Genomic DNA, 19,530 nt, shown 5'->3' with positions numbered 1-19,530 from the left:
GGGGTATGTGTGTGCCTGTACACACACACGTGTTTTGGGGGATGCTGTGGAATAGGTAAGAAAAAGCAGGTTATTCTCAAATTCCGCCCCCCCCTCTAGTTCCACCTGTTATCTCCTGCTCGAGGAAGCACAGCAGAATATGTGAAGTAGTTAGTCATCCTCAACCTTGTGACAACTCACACCTGATCATACCTTGCTGGGGTGTCACACCATCCAGGCTGAATCTCCTGTTCTATGTGGAGCACATAGTAGAATCCATGCAGAGGCGGTGGTTGAAAACAGTACTTCTATGTGCACAACTCTAGGGGGAACCAACGGTTCACGTCCTAGTTTATGAAAACAGGGATCCCTGAAGTTATTCGACACAGCAGCAAAGGTTATAGGAACTGTTACAGACAGTGTCCATTAGGGCATGGGTCCACATCGCAGGCCTTAAAGGCAGTTGGAGGCATTAACATTTAATAGCACACTGGTTACAAGGGTGGGCTCTTCAGTCAGGCAAACTGGGCTTGAGTCCCACTTCTGCTTCTATGTGCCCTTAAACAATTTAACATCTCAATCTTTCAGCTTCCTCATCTCTAAAATGAGTGGTAGTGAGAACTGACTGAAAACGTGTATTGAAGTGTAGATAGAGGGCTTAATATAGCACCCGACTCATGGCAAAAACAAACACCTATAGTTATACTGATAAATTAACATTCCGACTGTATAAAGTCAGTTTCGTGCTTTTAATTACCTTTCCAAATAAGGAACACATTGAACTGTGCCTAAAAGGCCAACAATACCTTTTTTTTAACTTAAGTATAATTGACACACAATGTTAGTTTCAGATGTACATCAGTGAGTCCATGTCTTTGTACATTATGAAATGGTCACCACAATAAGTCTAGTTACCATGTCACCATACAAAGCTAATTCAGTATTACTATCTTCCCCATGGTTAACCTTACAACTATTCCACTCAGTTTCAAACGATGGTGCATCTCGCACTTTGACAACTGTTGTTTATGGGCAAGCACTGTGCTGGGTTCTGTATTTTACTTCGTTTGATCGGCAAAGGCCTCGGGCTCCAGGCAGTGTGACAGACAGCCTGAATTGCAAAGCTCTGATTTAGATGCCATGTTTCCTGGCAGAATTGGTGAATCACTTCGGCTCTGAACCTTCGTTTCATTCACCTCTGAAATCCAGAGGCTAAGGGAATATGAAAAATGAGAAGCTGGCAGGCGCAGCTTGTGATGGGAAGGAGTTAGTTAGCACTTTTAAGCGCAGTGGAAAGGCAACTTGCACTCTGCAGTTTGAAGCGAGGCTGTTTATGTGATCAGAAATATGTTTTAAAATGGTCTCTTGGCTTCTCTCAGGACAGCATTCCGTAAGAAGGCTGTGTAAAGCTCTCAGTACTGAAAATACTCCTAAATCTTGTATCGCCAGCCCATACCTACTCTCTAAGCCACTGGTCATTTGTCACATCCTCTTGGTGTCAAAAAGGCATATCTGACTCAACACGAGCAAAGCAGATTCTGACTACTCACACAGCCCCCGTATCAGAAACTAGTGTCACTGACTACCCACTGGCTCAAATGAAAAGTTTATGTGCCATCCTTGTGTCTCCCTTTCCTTCACTACCCACATACAATCCACCACCAACTGCTGCTAGCTCTCCAAATGAGGAGGGTCTCCATTACTTCCACTCTAGTGTAAGCCACACCATCCTCTGCTCTGGACCTCCAAAGACCTGCTAACTGGACTTTTGACTCCCAATCCATTGGCCACAAATGACCTTTAAAAATCCAAGTCTAATTATGTCCCTCTTAATGCAAAGTGTAAAATTCTTCTTCATCTTCCCTTTGCTTTTTGCTGTAAATTTCTTTCCCTACGAGGTCCTGCCTGATGGGCTCCTGTCTGTCCTCCATTTACCCTTTACTCACCAAGCCCAGTCACACTGATATTTCTTTTCCTAAAACACATTCAGCTCCTTCCAGTCTTGGGGCCTTTGTTTTGCTGCGCCCTCTGCTGGGAATACCTGCCCCCCGCCCAGCTCTTAGCACAGTGGCAACTTCTCATTATGTGGTTCAAAGAAAAGATTTCTGTGGCTGACATGGCCTGCCCCTTCTACTTTCTTCAATGCACTTATCATAATAATCTAATATTTTGTTTACTTGATGTAGCAGGTAGAATCTAAGGTGGAGCCCATGATCCCCAACTGTGGTATGCATTCCCTTGTGTGATCCCTCCTCTTCGTGTGAGTGGGACCTGACTGCTTCTAACCCACAGAATGGGGTGAGAGTGATGGGATGTATGTGATTATGCATACATGATTACACGTTATAAGAATGTGATGTCCATCCTGCTAAGAGACGTTCTCCCTTGGTGGTTTTGAAGAAGCAAGCTGTCAGGCTGTGAGCTGCCATATGACAGGGAATGAGGGCCTCAGCCCCAAAGCCTACAAAGAAATGGATGTTGCCAATGACCATGTGAGCTCGGATGTGGATCCTTCCGCAGGCGAGCCTCAAAGGAGAAGCAACGTGGCAGCGCTGCTGTTGTAGTCTCGCAAAGGACTCAGCTAAGCCAGGCCTGTACTCCTAACACACTGAAAATGTAGGATGACAAAAGTGCTCTTTGTAAACCTTTACGCAACAATAGATAACTAATACACTTGTTAGCTGACTCCTGCATTAAAAAGTAAACTTCAGGAGGCCAGGGCCCTCTTCATTCTTCTTTTCTGAAGCCTCGGAACCCAGCAGGGTATTTAGCTTAGACAGCTAATAGCAGACACTTGCAGGTCAGAAAGAAACATTCAGTAAATAGTAACTGTTAATATTAACACCCCCATGTATTGGCAGGAAAAGGCAGTTCTTGCTCTCTAAGAGTTGAAGGCCCCTTTAGCGACAGGTGTGGCTGACTGTCATGGGATACAGAAAAGTCTGGGCACCAAATGAAGGCCTTTATGCCCTCCTGAATCAAAGAGCAAGTATTTGCTTCTGTCTGCCTGGCATACATTCCCTTTCCTTGCGATACTCCTTTGCGATCGGATTGTCCTCCCATCTCTACATACGCTAGCACTCCCACCTATGCAGAACCAGTGGGGCTGGCCCACCCCCTCCCCTGGTTCCAGAATGCACACATGTCCCAGCCCTGATCTGTCAGCATATTCCATCCACCCTGGCCACGGTGTTTGGTTTGGGGTTGCTCACATGACCCAAGTCTGTCTAATCGGAGCCAAAAATCTAAATATACTACTGGAAAAGAACAGCTTCCTTGTCCAATAGGGAGTGCTAACTACAAGGCTGATGTAAAATTAGAGCTGCTGGGACCTCCCCATGGGGAGGGCCTGCCTAAAACTCAGCTCACACTGAGAAAAGCAGCGCTGAGAGATGAAGGGAGAGAGATGCCTAATGACACCACTTGAGCCCCTGGATCCAGCAGCGCCTAAAGTCCTACCTTTCGGCTTTTTAGTTCAGTGAAACGAATCCGTCCCCCTCTGCCCCCACTTTTTAAATCCATTTTGAGTTGAGTGTCTATCACTAGCAACTAAAAAAGCTTTATTACCCAGGATCTGCCATGAAATTGACACAGAAGGAAAAAATGGGTTTTATGTCTAGAAAGGGGGTATTTTGAAATAGAGTGAAGAAAAAAAGCTCATCTAAATAAATATTTTTAAATAAAATACCACAGGGAATAAACCACTGAAGTAGATATCCCATAGGATTTAAAAAATTTTTGTAGTCCTTTATCATTTTCATGGGACGTTTTGAAGAAATGGTTTAACAAGACAAGTCCTTAAAACAATAAAAAAGTATCAAGTGCAAATATTTTAAAGAGTAACATGACTTAACAATACTCAACAGTGGAAACCATACCTTTAGACTTAGAAAAAAATGCTCTTGGCCGTAAGGTTAAGTTTGGACTCTATTTTCTAACTTTGTCTGAGAGGCTATTATTCCTAAATGTTGTTTGTCTTTCTGATAAAAGGCTAATAAGGCAGAAGAGCTTGTTCTGTTTTGGATTCTTTCCCCCACCTCTTTTTTCAAATGAGTGAAGAAATAAGCAGCTCTCATTTAAAAAAAAAAAAAAAGGAAGAAAGAAAAAGGAAAAACAATCTGTGGCTGCCCCAAATTGGGGCCTCGGATACAAGATCTGAGCCTTTGGGGTCAAGTCACCGGCCTGTAGAGGCTCAGAACCCTGCCAAGTTCAGGTGTGCATCTCTGGGGAGGAGGGGGTGAGAGGTGCGAGGAGCCGCCACGCCATCGAGATTCTCTGCTGATTCTCCATGTGAGGGCCGGTCAGCTGATGGAACTGACCAAGAGCAACAAGATCCCCAAAACTGTCCATTGCAGGACCCTACAAATAAGTGAAAAAGCTAGAGGACACCTCCAGGAAAAGCTTGACTACCCAGTCCCTTCTGAGTCATAATCCCAAGGGGCAAGGATGATCCAACAGCTTTCCAGAGGTGCTTGAAAAAAAGCTTTGGTTCCGTTCAGCTGGTCATTCCTGGTAGAGCCCCTCTAAGTGTGTAGACTTCATGGCCAGCTAACAGTCGCCACTGGAGTTGTGTTGTGTCCATAGTCTGTTTGGCAACAAGAGGAAATGATCAGCTCTAAGGCCTCTTTAAAGAGCAATGTTGAGAGTATACATGGTGGAATGAATGACGTTCTTCGTTGGTTTAGTTTTGGTTGCTTCTTGCAACCACACCAGATTTTGGGCTACACTGACTTTACAGATGAGGAAACTGGGGGCCCGAGAGGTCAAAATACCTGAATTAGGGGCAGGGGTTATGATCCTTTTTCCCATTCTAATTTGGATACTGCATTTTCTCCAAATTATTGTTTGTGTCCTCATGACAATCCAGTGAGAGAGGCAGAGCAAGGAGTAGGCCTATTTTACCAATGGAAGAAAACTGAGAACAGAGATGTTGAACAGCTTGTTCAAGATCACACAGGTAAAAAAATGGCATAGCTGGGATTCAAATTCTAATTAATTCTAATTAACTGACCATTTCTTTACATCTTTAACAGAAGGGAGATGGGGCAGGGAGAGAAATAGGTCTGTCTTTTTTCATCCCAGTGATGGTAGGTTTCAGAGGTAAGTGAGAGAGGAGGTAGCACTATTGATATTAACTTAACTGGCTCTATGGATTCTCTTTGAATTTCAAGTAGCCTTGCTAATAACACTTATACCCCAAGCAGGGGAGCTATGGCACACACCAGAGCTTGGCTGACCAACACACATTCCCAAGGCCCTTCTCCTTGTGGGTTTATACTCCATTTCCCAGCCTCCCTTCCAGCTTACGGTGGCTATCTGCCAAAATTCCAACCAATGAGGTTGGTTGGGATAAGAAAGGGGGTAGGTTCTGGGAAAGGTTTCATTTACTTGACAAAAAAGGTCAGACTCAACTGGTGAGGACTCATTTTTTTTTCCTCTCTTCATCCTGCCTTGAATGAAGTTGGTGTAGCCAGCAGCAGCTTTCTTGTGGCCATGAGGTGACAAGCCAGTGGGGTAAGGATGGCAACACAGAAAGGCAGAAGGTGCCTGGTACCTTGATGACACTAGAGAGGCTGTGCCAGGACTGGGCTATCTCCAGCTTGTTGTTATGCAATAAAAATAAATCCCTATTTGTTTAAGCTAGTATCTACTTAGGTTTTTCATTACTTGCCACCAAAGCATTCCTACCTGATAATTAAAAAAAAAAAAAATGAGAAGGAAACCTTACCTCTTTTTAAGCAGAGATGTGAAGAGGCTAGGCACCTCCTATCTTGGGAGACTGAGTATGATGTGACCAGGGTTAGGGTGTTACTTGTGAAAATCTCCCCAAATAGTAAAGATTAAATTATTGCACTGACATGTATTTACCTGGGAGAAAACCAGTAGTTGACGAGGCTGGAGACTACCATGTAGGACACTATGATTGTCCCTGACATGATGAGTGACACGAAGCCCAAGCCACAGAGGACACAAAGCAGTGAGAGGCTGCCCACAGATATGACCAGTCCTAGAAGAAAGCATGTCAAAGAATCATTCATCTAAAACAGACTGAAAACATCAGACCCTGCACCACTGTGTTTAAAACAACAGTTAACTCAGATGTTTTAAGTGAGGAGGTTTTCCACAAAAATCCAGACTTCTGGTATTGCTTAAAAAGGAGGCAATCTCAACACCCAAGTGAGCATCACTGCATGGCAACAACTGCTGGCCTTCCAGTTTCTTCCAGGCCCCACTGTTCCCAACTGTATTATTCTTGGACTGCTTTGCTCACTTTTGTTACCTGTCTTGCCCATGGCAAGAATCTGAATTTGAAACTCCCTCATTCTCAAGGTCAGGGATGGGCTCCCAATGGAATCCTCTAGAAGGAGTTAGCCAAGACAGTAATGGGGGTGGTAAATCATGACCAGTGTTTCAAACTGCCTACCAAATACTGTAACTTACACTTACCTACAACCTATGGAAATAAAGGCTATGCAGGCTAAATAAAGTCAAATCTAAACATAACTTTTGATTACATCCTTTACAACCCAGCCTGGCAACTATCACACAGTAACCATAGGTCTGAATGGTCATTTTACCCACCATTAAATAAGTTTTTAATGGGAATATTAATGAATTACCATCTAATAAGTGCAGAGAAAATACATTTTTATAACATGGGGTCTATGGGAGAAAAATAATAAAAGATACCATGGAAAGAGGATGGATTTTCAGTTGACACGCCTGAGTTTGATCCTAGTTAAGTCACTTATGGTGAGACTTTGGGCCGCTTGGAGCTTTAGTTTAACTAATCTGTAAAAAGAATATAATAATAACTACCTCTAAGTGTTGACATGACAATTAAATGACTATCATATATGTGACTCACTGTGGCAGAAAGTCTGCCCAGCACACTTTCTCTTGCCTTCCTCATAACAAAATTCCTCTTTCCAAAGCAGAACTAATAACATGGCGAATGTTGCATGGCAGACATCCTTCCCCTTGCCTCACGAGCTGTCAAATAGCCCACCCAGTACTCCACAGTGACAGTTTCAGGGATGGACTCTGGAAAGGAAGGAAAGTAGAGAATGTAAACAGACGTGCTGCCTTTTCATAAAGATTTACAAAATCTTAGATCAGTATTTTTCAAAGGATGGCTAACAACCAGCTGTATCAGAATCAGATGCATTAGGGAATCTTGTTGAAAATTTGCATTTCTGGACCCCACTCCAGACCTACTAAATAACAGTCTCTGGATGATACATGAAAGTCCACATGTTCAAAAAGCAAGTAAGATTTATGCAGACTCAAGTTGCAGAACCACCGCTCTAAAGTGGAACAGCTTTGCACATGCTGTTCCTCCTATCTAGAAGGCCCTTCCTTGTCTACTCTGGGACAAAGTTGTTATACATCTTTAAAGTGCTCTCTCCTGTAGAGCTTTGTATGATACCACAAAAGGGTAGTGGCTCTCTTATTTCTTTCTAAATTTACCTTTGTTTTGATATTGATTCATCTTTCTCCCATCTATCCATCAATATTTACTGAACAACCACTCTGCCATACTGTATTTGGCTCATCCACCTACCGTGCCTGTCTTCTTCTTCAAGTGTAAACTGCCTTGTCCACAATCCCTTTGGTAGGGAAGCAACCCTGGGTGCTCTTAGCTCTGGGAAGTCATAGAATGAGCCAGAGGTGATCACCTGAGCAGATGGCAACCATCTCTTTGTGGACTGTGATCTGAGTTGAAAAGGCAAACTAAGCCAATCAGATTTTACTTTCGTAGTAATTTTAACTTAGCAACTCAGGGAGAAGCTCACAATTGGCAGTGGGACTTCAGGAGGAAAGGTGGAGAAGGGGGAACCTCAGTACATAGTAAGGCACCTGGCATGCAACAGGTGCTCCATAACTATCTGTGGAGTGAATTTTAATGTTCTGTTTAATGACAATAGTTAGCATGCATGGAGAAGCTACTCTGTGCCAAGGACTGTGCTAAGTACTTTATGCAACTGTGAGTTTCAATCCTCACAACCCTCTGAGATAGTATTATTATATCCCTATTTTACATATGAGGAATTTGAGGCTCAGAGAGGGTAAATAATGTGTCCAAAATCACACTGGGGGAGGTGGGATTCGAACAGACTCCAGAGCCCATGTTTTAACTACTCTGACAGCCTGCCTTGGTCGATGTGGTTTTGACAAGAACAGGAACCTTGGACAAGAGTGGCAGATGCCCAATAAATACTGTCATCCCAAGTGAGTCATTTTCCAAGGGGGAGAGTAACTGAGTAGGATACCTTCTAGTAATATGACTCCCAAAAACGCAGCCAGGGAGGTAAGCACCACGAGGAGCAGGAAGCAGCCAACGGGAACGGCTGACACAGCAGAAAACACCAGCAAGGTGAGGGTCAGAAAAGGATGCCTGTCCAGGTACTGGCCCACTGGAGACTTCATGAAGGCAACCACCTGTGGGCAAAGGAGACGAGCAGGGCTGAATGCCATGTCTGAACCCCAGACTGATGAATTCACCCGAGCTATAGGAAGTATAAGCCAAGGTTATAAAGTTGGAAGGCCCATAGGTAAGAAGTCAACAATAATCCTCCCAAGACATGAGTTGCCGCAGCAACAACTTAAGGCAGCTGTGGACAGGGGGCAAGTTTGAGGGCCCCACCCAACCTCAAGTCTTGTGAAAGGAGGAAAGACCCAGGCATGACTCTACTGCTTCACACACACCCTCTCAGAAGGCATCCTCAGCACGTGTGTGCTCTGATGTAATATACGTACAATTGGCTGCTTACTTCACAGTTGAGGCCACTGAGGCACAGAGAGGTTAAGTCCTAGCTACTTGGCATCACCTGGGAGCTTGTTAGAAATGCAATATCTTGGGCCCTGACCCAGACCTGCCAAATCAGCTTGTTTTTTTAATGAGATCACCAGGTGATTTGTACACACATTAAAGTTTGAGAAACAGTGGGACGAAATGACTCACCTAGAGTCACACGGCTTCCAAGTGGCAAAATCTAGGCATTCAAAGCTAAATCTTTCCACTTCAGATGTCTGCAATGGCTGCCACTTCATTAGGAGAAAATGTTTTGATGTCATCATCCTGGATACCACAGTCAGGCCACAGCCTGATGACTACTGCAAGCTTATGCTGTGTTAATAAGTAGGTTATCTTCCTCCACCAGGCAAAAGGGTTCTGGAGCTGGCTCAGTGGAGGGTTGGGGGGGCTGCTTTAATACAGAGCTGGCCCTAGGCATCCTCACAAGGATGGGCTTCCCCCTCTTCTTAGGGTCCATGCCATCTCTCTCCTCAGTGCTGGCATGCTAATTCCCGTTCCCTTGAAAGCTTCTATCATTCCAGAACTTTTCCCCATCAAAACTCGTCCTTCCTGTGTCTCATTCCTTAGGGCCATGTAGGCCAGCAGGTGAACTGAAGATGTAATTTAAGCTTCAGTGATGGTGGGTGCCACTAACCAAAACACACCTTCTCCTAGAAAGAGTTCTTCACCCAAGTGACTCAAATGGAGGAAACTGTGGGCAAGCTGGAAGGCAGGAGGATTTTGGAGCTCAAGTTGATGGTGACAAAGCACAGGACTCACTCTGCTTAACTAGAAAAGGCTGTTCCACAAAGCCACCGTTCTCAGTCCTGGGGCTTCAGCATTGACAAACTTCACTTCCCGGCCCAAAATGGCATAACACCTACTGGCTACACTGCCTCCAGCTACTCCTTTCTGACAAAAGCTATCTAAGACTTGGCTGTTCAGCTTCTCTCGCCAGAGGTGACTGTGCCAGGAATCACCTCTGAGCTGGAAATACCCAGCTTGGATACTCTAGGATCAGAACCCAGTGAGATCTTCCCGTTAGGGCGGCTGAAGGTGAGAGAGAGGCAGAGGGGCCATGGGAGTGGGGCTGGATGCTCCTTTGAGCTGTCTCAGGTCTTGATTGCTTTCCAGCTCTAGTCCACGTGTATCCTTAGTAAACCTCCAGGGGTCACCTGACAGACCGAACTGCTCTGTCTGATCCTTAAAATCAAGAGACCCAGTAACCACAGTGGCGGGGGAGCAGATGAGGCTGGAACACCAGAATGCCAGGCTTACGACTTTATACCCAGACCGTCCAGCACAGAAGCCACATGTGGCCACTGAGCACTTGAAATGTGGCTAGCGTGACCGATGAGTTGGATTTTTAATCTAAGTTAAATTTAAAAACTGATGTTTGATTCAGTCATTGAAAAAATTTTAATTACATTTCAAATAAGGTGGGTATGTTTCAAATAAGTTTTTCAATTATCAATTTTATGAAATCTAAATAGAGACCAAGTATTTCCAATGGAAAATCAGCATGTGAATTGAGATGTGCACTGAATGTATTAAAAAAAGAATGTAAAATATCTCATCAATGATTTTTAAATATTGATTACATGTTGAAATTATATTGTTTTGGATATATTGGGCTATATAAAATATATTATTAAAATTAATTTTACGTTTCTTTTTATGTTTTTTTTTTCTTTTGTGGTACGCGGGCCTCTCACTGTTGTGGCCTCTCCCGTTGCAGAGCACAGGCTCCGGACGCGCAGGCTGAGCGGCCATGGCTCACGGGCCCAGCTGCTCCGCGGCATGTGGGATCTTCCCGGACCGGAGCACAAACCCGCGTCCCCTGCATTGGCAGGCGGACTCTCAACCACTGTGCCACCAGGGAAACCCTTATGTTTTTTAATATGGCTACTAGAAAACTTAAAACTATATATGTGGTTCACATAATATTCTGTTGAAAAGCGCACACTCAAATTTTACCTAGAAAAAAAAACAAGCGAACTATTGGCATTTGAGCAGGACTGTGATGCAATCAAAGGAATAATTTTAAAAAGATGAACCTGGTGGTCCTGTGCAAGAGGCAATGAGGAAGATTTGCAGGGAAGCCAGCAAGAGATAATGATGGCCAAAACTAGGCTGATGGCAGGGAGGGACAAGGAGGAGGAGGAGATGCAGTATGAAAGTGGAACGACAAAAGAAAATTCAACAGGACCAGGAGACAGTGTGGCATAGGGATCCAAGAGGGGAAAAGCAGGAAGGGACTACTTGTAGTCCTTAAGAAATTTAATTTTTTCTTAGCCTCTTCTAAATCTGGGCCCTACAAGGAAAAAATAGAAAGTTATTCAGATATGCAGAGAGACCAATTTAAGATGCAGACAATTAAGCCCAGCAATTGTCTTCCCCTAGGGAGGATGGCCCTGCTCGGACCAGTCTGTCTCAGAAGAGGAAGATATGATTCAGTTATGCCTAATAATAAGAGACAACATTCATTAAACACTCAAGTGCCAAGCACTATTTTAAGAGCTTTCAATAAACCTCCTTATTTTTTTCTCTCTACAATGCTACGAGGTAGGTAACAAGGCAAAATTTAACATTATTTAAATCCAGGAATTAGACTATAGCAATTAACTTTTCATTCTCCCAGGCAACAGAGGGTGACACAATGGAAGGATGGAAAGTGGGAGAGCTTATTATTCAGCAACATTTTCCATCGCCCTCCTGGAAGGAGACACAGGTTATCCAACCTAGATTTTACAGGCATGGTGCGGTGCTAAATAACCCAGGAATGCCAGGCTGGGACAGACTGGCACCATTATGTTCCAGACTCTGTGCTAAGGCCTTCTCAAACAACATCTGAGATCATCCTCACAACAAAGCTATGAGCCTGGCATTGCTTATTTTAGAGAAGATGAGATGGAGAGTCAATGAGCCCAAGCAACTTGCCCAAGGTCAAACACAGGTGGTTTATTTTAAAATGCACACATGAGTATGGGAGGTTCCAAAATAGGGACAACATGGCCAGTGTTTAAGGACATGAAGGCTCCATCTGGAACTATTCAGAAGAGAGGCCAATTCCCCGGTGTTAGAATGCAAAAGATAATCAGTATCCACTGTCTTTGCTACCAGAGGGGTGGAGGGCAGAGGGGTCAGCATTATTTAAAACCACTGGTAATGACAAGTCCAAGGTGCTGTGTGACAATTTCTCCCAGATTTTGGTCCTTGTGATTCAGGATTAGAATACAGGTGCCAAGGAGGTAATTCAAAAACACCCTTTGTCCCAAAAAAATAATAAATAAATAAATAAATAAATAAATAAATAAATAAATAAACATCCTTTGTGGAAGGAAAGGGCCAGCATGAGAACAAAACTATTTGTCCTACAAGGAGATACCATTGGGAGGGCATCTGCCCAGCCCATGCTCCATCTCTCTTCCCTCCTCTGTGAAAACTGCCCCCTCTCACAGCAGGGGTGGGCCCCTGAAGCCATGTTTATACCACTGAAATGGAAAGCCCCAGCCCAACTGCCACCTCCCTGGCCATAGGTGACTTGGTTAAGCAGATTCTTGCTCCTAGGAATCAAGCACTCCCAAGACCAGGTCCCATAGAGGATTCCAGCTGGGAGCTGGAGGAGACATGAGGAGTTGAAGGTACCATCCTGGGCGATCATGTCTGCCCATGTGAATGGAAGAGCAAAGGAAGCCAGGCTGCAAAGAGAGGAGAATGAAGCTGATACACAAGGAAGAGTTACGATGAGGAATAGTATGTCTCAAGAGAGGGCACTGAGAGTTATCTCTGACCCCAGTGACCTGCCAGACTCTGGTTCTAACCCCTCCTGAGGCTCCGCCCTGTTTACTTCCTGCCTTGGCTTCTATGATAGCCTTACATTTCCCAAAAGCCCTGGGAGGTCTCACTGTTTGTTTGCTTGTTTAACCTATTTGGGACAGGTTTCTGACTCTGTCAGTCTAAAAGTAAGACAATTAAGACTTGACATTCCAGAGGTTTCCTAGAAGAGATGACAGAGTTGTTTCACAAACACTCCATCTGGAAGCCATCTATTCTTATCTGGAACTCAAAGGGTTTATTAACTCTGAGAAAAGATTATAAATTACTTGGGGGAAAGAAATCATCTAAATATCATAGAAGCAAGGGGATGACTATGTAAATTATGGTGTGTCAATCTGAGGGAAGGTTCTACCACCAAGAAAACAATTGTTCAGAAGACCTATGCTTTAATATGGAAAAACACCAATATACAATATCAAGCAAAAATAAAAATATAGAACTACATCTGCCACAATTAAAACCACTAGATCTAAAAATTACATACTAAAGGGTCCTAATAATAATAACAACAACAACAGTAATGATAACACCACCACTGGATTTGTTAGTGATGGGTTTACAGGTGATTTCCTTTCCTTTACTGCCAATATTACTCTATTCAGTAAACACAATTAATATAATTAATTCAATTAATATAATTTAAAAATTTTAAAGAAACTACCTCAGGACTATCTGAAGAACATCAGGGCTTAGCCAACTGATGATCTGTCCCATCATCCTGGGAGTCAACTGCCCTGGAAGTTATCTAGTCCAAATCTATTCCAATGACCATGGCTGAGGAGCTAAGGTGAAAAAATGAAGAAATGTCAAGAAGTCAGAGTTCACATGCTTTGAAATGCCTACCTTAGGAGGTAGACACGAATATTAACTAAGTTAAGATACGCCAAGTGCGTAGCACAGTGCTTTGCATATAATAAGTGCTCAACCAAGGTTAATTAATGTACAATCCCTATTATTTGCAGATTCCATATCTGTGAATTTGCCTACCCACTAAAATTGATCTGTAACCCCAGAATCAACACTTTGAGTTGCTTTCATGGACGTGCACACGGCAGTGAAAAACGTGAGCCACCTGACGCACATGTTCCCAGCTGAGGCCAAACTAGGCAACACTCTGCCTTCTTGTTTTAGCTCTTTATACAACTGTCCTTTTCATGGTTTATTTCGTGCCACCTTTTTCTGCATTTTTATGTCTTCTGTTGGTGATTTTGACGTTTAAAGTGTGTAGCAGTACTGTCTAGTGTTCCTAAGTATAAGAAGGCTATGACGTGCCTTATAGAGAAAATACCGTACGTGTATTAGATAAACTTCGTTCAGGCAAGAGTTATAGCTGCCTGTATAGTACAGGCTGTTGGCCTGGAGTTCAGTGTTAATGAATCAATAATATCTACAGAATAAAGGTGCCTTTAAACAAAAAGACACACAAAACAGGTGATGGTTTGATTGGCTGATGAAAATGTTGCCACCAGAAGCTTGCCAGAACCTAATCCTGTACTTCCCATTTGAGCAATTGTTCAGTATGTGCTAATTCAGGTGATTCAACAGAACAGAACTAGCACAAATTATATAATGAGAATCAACTGAACATGTAGATGAGTATGAGGACCTTTCTCATGGAGCTAACTTTTAGTAACAAGAGTCTCAGCCTGCTGGCTAGAAAGCTGCTTGTCCAACCTAAAAATATCTTGCTAAATCCACAAAGAGTGCCAGAGGCATTTGGGGATGAGTTCAGAAAAGATCTCTATAGAGTATATTGCTCTAGACTGCAAAGGTCTGGCTCCTCAAATAGATACTAGTGGTGTCCAATACAAAAAAACAGATCACCAACCAGTTCACTTTCTTACATATACATATGTATTTTATGGGTATATTGCATAGAAAAAAAGTCTAGAAGAACATACAACAAAATGCTAATAATATTATCTCTGAGAGCTATTATTTTTTCCCTGAAAAAATGCTGAAAGGCACATAGAAGCAATAAAGTTAAAAGTTCAAGAAAGCAGAATATACTATCTCAAGTCCCATTGCCATTGAATGGCTATTGAGCGCTTGTAAAATGGCTAGTTCAAATGGAAATGTGCTGTTAAGTGTAAAATACAGACTGGATTTCAAAGACTTAGTACAAAAAAGAATGTAAAACATCTCAATAACTTTTTTCATTAATATTTTTAATAATGATTACACGTTGAAATATATTTTAGATAGGTTCAATAAAATACCCTATTAAAATTAATTTCACCTGCTTTTTTTTACTTTTTAAATGCGGCTACTAGATAATTTTAAATTACGTATGTGGCTTATGTCGTATTTCTATTGAACACTGAATTTCTAGTGGAACACTGGGCTCAAAGTAGACATTAGCCTCTCATTTTCAGGGTAACAGGTCAAAATTAACAGCAAAACAAAAAAAAGGATGGTATCTGTGGCACAGACTAAGAGTTGCCTCTATTTCCAGCTAAAGAATTGCATTTGCTACAAGGGGTGATCATAAGACTAAATTTTGGTCTATGAGATGCAACTGGAAGCTTTGTGTGTGTATGACTTCCAGGAAGTCTCCTTAAATTGGAGGTGGTATGCAAGTCTTTCTCTCCCCACATCTTATTGCCTAGAATATGGATACAATGGCTGATACTCTAGCAGTCATCTTGGACAGTGAGTTTGAAGGTCACAACTCAGACATGACAAGGTGGTGAGTTAGAAAGATTCCTGACCTACCTCCAAGTTTCTTCTACTTGAGAGAAATAACTTTCTATGGTGTTTAAGCTAGTATTATTTTGGGATCTTCCATTATATGCTCTGATTGGAAACTGACCTTTGAGTTACTCTGGACAGACGCTATCAGCAAAGACACCCTCCTCTGCAGCTCCTGAAAGTCCTTTGAAGTACTTGGGGGCTCTTCTTTCACCATCCTGAAACCCACTTCAGGTCTCTTTAGGGATTAATTCTACCAGTAAGCTCTTCAGTGCAGGGCACAGTCAAATCTCTCATGTCACCTTGTCTCTTGCTGGAGGAAATGAAAAGTATCTTAAACCATTAGTGGTCTTCACCCAACTGACCCAACAAGAGATTCTACGATCCTCACACACTGATGGTGGGCATGCAGATGGAGGGTAACTTGGCAATATCTATCCAAATTTCAAATTGCACACACCTTGATCCAACAATTTACTTTCCAGGAACTTGAAGGAAATAATCAGTTATATCAAAACATGCCAAAAGGATGTGCAGTGTACCCCTGTTTCTAATACATAATAAATAGTAAAACAGTGGAAAGAAGCTGTCTACTAATAGGAAATAGGTTAAATAATGATAAATTCATAGAATGGAGTACTGTATAGCCATTAAAATGATGTTGATATTTATTTAGTGAAATAAAAATATATCTATGATGTGAAAAAATTATAGAATACTATATATTGTTACATATTTTATGCATATATCCATAATATAAAATACATATATGTATTTATGTATTTTATGTATATATCCATAGTAAAATAAAAGATCTAGATGGACATATAAGAAAATGTTAATGGTATTGTCTCTGAGAGCTTATGTTTATTTTTTTAGCCTGACAAAATTGTGAAAAGAATGTGGAAGAAAGTAAGAAAGCTGAATACACTATTTCAAGTCCTATTGCCTTTTTTTTTTGGCCAGAAAAACTTTTTCAAACAAGTGACAGTGGCCAATACACTAAACAGGTTGGCTCCCAATTACATTGTGCCATAAATTATTCTCTATTTACTTGTAAGTCTCAGCTCCGTAACAAGAGAGGCACCTGAGGGGCAGACTTTGCCACAATTATACCCTGTGACTCAACAGGCTGGAATTTCCAGGACTGTCCCAATCTCACATAATTATTTATTTTTAATAAAAGCTTTTTGTTAAGTTAGATATCTATCTTTTAAACCCTTTTTAATTTTCATATAAACTAATATATTGTTATTTTATATTTCCCAGAATAACACTGTAGGGCTGGACACAGATATCTTTTCCATTTCTCCCTTACAACTGATCTCCTGACCTATAGCACAAACGCCTAAAAGATTCTGTCACAGTGGACAAAACTAACTGAGAGATGCTCACATTTATTTACCATACTGAACGTCCCCCATGCTAATTATGTGAGATGGGAAGAGGTGTCTCCTAATATCTATAGGGTCTAGCACCAAATTAAAGCACATTTTAATCTCCCCAGCTAGAGATTCTCTGCTACAATCCCTTTTGTGAAACAGGAATCCCCTGAACAGGGCAGGACTAAACTCCCATTCCCATACTGTCTCTGAAGCTACAGCTGGCACAGATTTGAATTTGCGATGTTCCCAGCACTCAATTCCCCTAATCTCCAATCTGCAAGGGTCAGAAACAAGCCCAGCTCCCCTACTGGTCTCCCAGGGCCTTGGAAACCCAAGCGCCACCCGGACCGGTTTGGGGAGTCCAATAGGGGCCAGCGTGGGTAAAATGCCAGCGGCCACATCCGTGGAACGCAACCACCGGGCCACCAATCCCCAGACCCCCTAGTCACTCACTCCTCGGAGGGGCCTCCCCAGGCACTGAGAGGTCTCGGGAGGAAGGAAGACGGCAACCCCTTAACCCGACGCAGCGCACAGTTTCCCGCCTTCTGCCTTCTCCGCGCCTTCCGGGCTGAGCCAGGAGAACACGAGCCAACCCGCCCTTCCCCTTTCACGCCCCACCCCTCCAAAAGCCACCCGCTCTTCCACTACCGCCCCTCCCGGGGCAAACGGAAACCCTGAGCATTCCAGCCGGGCGGGGCAGGGGTCGCATCTCCGGCTTGAGGCCGGGAACCGCCGGGCGCCTCGGGCCTATCAGACCTCCCCCTCCCCACCTGTTTCCAGTCTCGCAGCCTTCCTAAACGCGAGAGGGGACAGGCGGCCAGTTTCTTGGGATCCAAGGAGAGGGGAAAAGGGGGGTGATGCAGGTACAGAGGGGGCTCTGCGCCCGAGGGGGCACCGAGGCTGAGAAATGGGAGCTTGGGGGCGGGGAGTCGAATACACCGTCATTAATTTGGGGAGGAGAATCCCACCTGTGGTACTTGGAGTTCCCCTCTCTGCAGTGAGGGGGGAGGGGAACCCGGGAACCCGGGAGGGAGGAGGGCACCCATTTTCATTAATCCTAAAGAGGGAGTTCGGAGTCTTCCCAACCAAGTTTCCCAAGAAGGGGAAGGGTCCGGGGTGGGATGGGGATGGCAACCCTTTTACCAAATGTAGTAGTAGGTGTAGGGGTGTATATGTGTGTGTATGGGGGTCTCGCAGGGGCTCGGAGGGATGGGACTCCCCTTATTACCAAACGTCGTGCTGAAGGCTTCGGGCGTGGGACTCCGACTATCCTCTCAACCGAACCCCCCCCCCGCCCTCCTCCAAAATTTGTCCCGCCCGGCGAGGGGGCTGTCTAGCCAGCCGGGTCCCCTGCGCCCAAGCTGCCAGCTCTCACCTGGTCCCGGCGGCCGCGCTGCAGGCCGAGCTGCGTGTGCGGGCAGCTAGAGGAGACACGCCCAAGCGGCGGCTCTGAAGCGGGAGCCCGCCTTCTCACTCCACCCCCGCCAGCAGTCTTCCTCCGCCGCGCGGCCCCGCGTCGTCCCTCCTCTCCCCTCCCCTCCCCTCCGCTTGGATCTCCCCGCCTGCAGCTCTTGCAAAGGACGCTGTCTCCCTCAGTTTTTTGGAGCCTCCCGGACAAGCCACGAGTGAGGAGCACGTGAGGAAACTGAGGCTCAGAGAGAGTTGCCCTTCCTACACTCTTGGCTTGGAGTGAGGGCGCCCAGGCCATCTCTGAGACAGGTGGACTGGCAGCTGAGAACGGGTTTTCCCAGGGTCTCAGGGCTTCCCCTGCCTAAATACCCTGAACCAGCTCTTCTGGAAGCATCTCTGGAGCTCAGGACAGACAAGTGATGAGGTACGACCTTGACCGGAAGGTTTTAACCATTACTTCTCAAACGCAAATATCATGAGCCAGTGAGATCCCTAAAGATCGGTTCGATTAGTATCTCCATTTTATAAATGAAAAAGTCTAATCCCAAATCCTTCAGTTTCAAGTCAGAGCCAGAACATATGTTCCTTGGCCTGAAATTCAGCCCATACAGCAGGGTTTCTCAAGGGGCAGCGAGCGCTATTGACATTTTGGTCAGGAAAATTCTGTGTTGAGTGGGCTGTCCTGTGTATTGTAGGATGTTTAGCAGCAACCCTGGCTTCCAACCGCTAGATGCCAGTAGTACTTTCCTTCCCTGCAGACCCCCAAACATTGGCAGATGTCCCCTGGGGGGCACAGTTGTCTAGGTTGAGAACAACTGCCATAGAACATACTCGTAAAGACCATGAACCGAGGTCCAACAGTCCTGGACTCTGATCCCAGGGCAGAGTCTTACTGTGTGGATGAGTTAACCTCGCTGAGCTTCAGCTTCATCTGTAAAATGGAGAGGGATAGACTTGAGAATTGGCCTGCTACTGCACAGTTCTCATGCCCTTTCCATCCAGGGACCTTTGCTGATCTGTCTCTCCTCTGTGACTTGTGTCCGTAGGCACCTGAAAAATAACTCTTTAGGAAAGATCAAAGCAATCACAGGGTTGTAGTGAGGACTGGTGCAATAATGGCTGTAAAGAACTTAGCGCCTATCGGGAACATAGGAGGAGCTCAAAAATATTTAACGTATTGTGCTTTTCTTTTTCTGTGTCTTATCATGGTTACTTGGTTTATTTTTCTTTTTTGTTTATCTTTATTTTTAATTTTTTTTTTGTGGTACGCGGGCCTCTCACTGTTGTGGCCTCTCCTGTTGCGGAGCACAGGCTCTGGATGTGCAGGCTCAGCGGCCATGGCTCACGGGCCCAGCCGCTCCGCGTCATGTGGGATCTTCCCGGACCGGGGCACGAACCCGTGTCCCCTGCATTGGCAGGTGGACTCTC

At 44.2% G+C, this 19,530-nt stretch overlaps 2 protein-coding genes across 2 annotated transcripts in view; one reads left to right on the top strand and one right to left on the bottom strand.

Annotated features, from left to right (window-relative positions):
• ANKS4B (ankyrin repeat and sterile alpha motif domain containing 4B) overlaps positions 1-17,164 on the bottom strand; it is a 62,102-nt gene extending 44,938 nt beyond the window's left edge. Inside the window, exons 1-4 of the mRNA XM_029222181.1 lie at positions 17,146-17,164; positions 15,429-15,620; positions 8,253-8,421; positions 5,848-5,986 (exon numbers count right to left, since the gene is read on the bottom strand). Of these exons, the coding sequence (XP_029078014.1) occupies positions 5,848-5,986; positions 8,253-8,421; positions 15,429-15,524 (404 nt within the window). The 5' untranslated portion in view covers positions 15,525-15,620; positions 17,146-17,164. The remainder of the gene's footprint in view (positions 1-5,847; positions 5,987-8,252; positions 8,422-15,428; positions 15,621-17,145) is intronic.
• Positions 17,165-18,375: 1,211 nt separating this feature from the next.
• Positions 18,376-19,530, top strand: part of DNAH3 (dynein axonemal heavy chain 3) — a 196,863-nt gene continuing 195,708 nt past the window's right edge. Inside the window, exon 1 of the mRNA XM_029220957.1 lies at positions 18,376-18,526. The gene's annotated coding sequence lies outside the window, so the exon portion shown is untranslated. The remainder of the gene's footprint in view (positions 18,527-19,530) is intronic.

The sequence above is a fragment of the Monodon monoceros genome, unplaced genomic scaffold, assembly GCF_005190385.1.
Source record: "Monodon monoceros isolate NGI ecotype Baffin Bay Population unplaced genomic scaffold, NGI_Narwhal_1 Super_Scaffold_13, whole genome shotgun sequence".
Classification (NCBI taxonomy): Eukaryota; Metazoa; Chordata; class Mammalia; order Artiodactyla; family Monodontidae; genus Monodon; species Monodon monoceros.
This window is presented reverse-complemented; position numbering and strand designations above follow the sequence as displayed.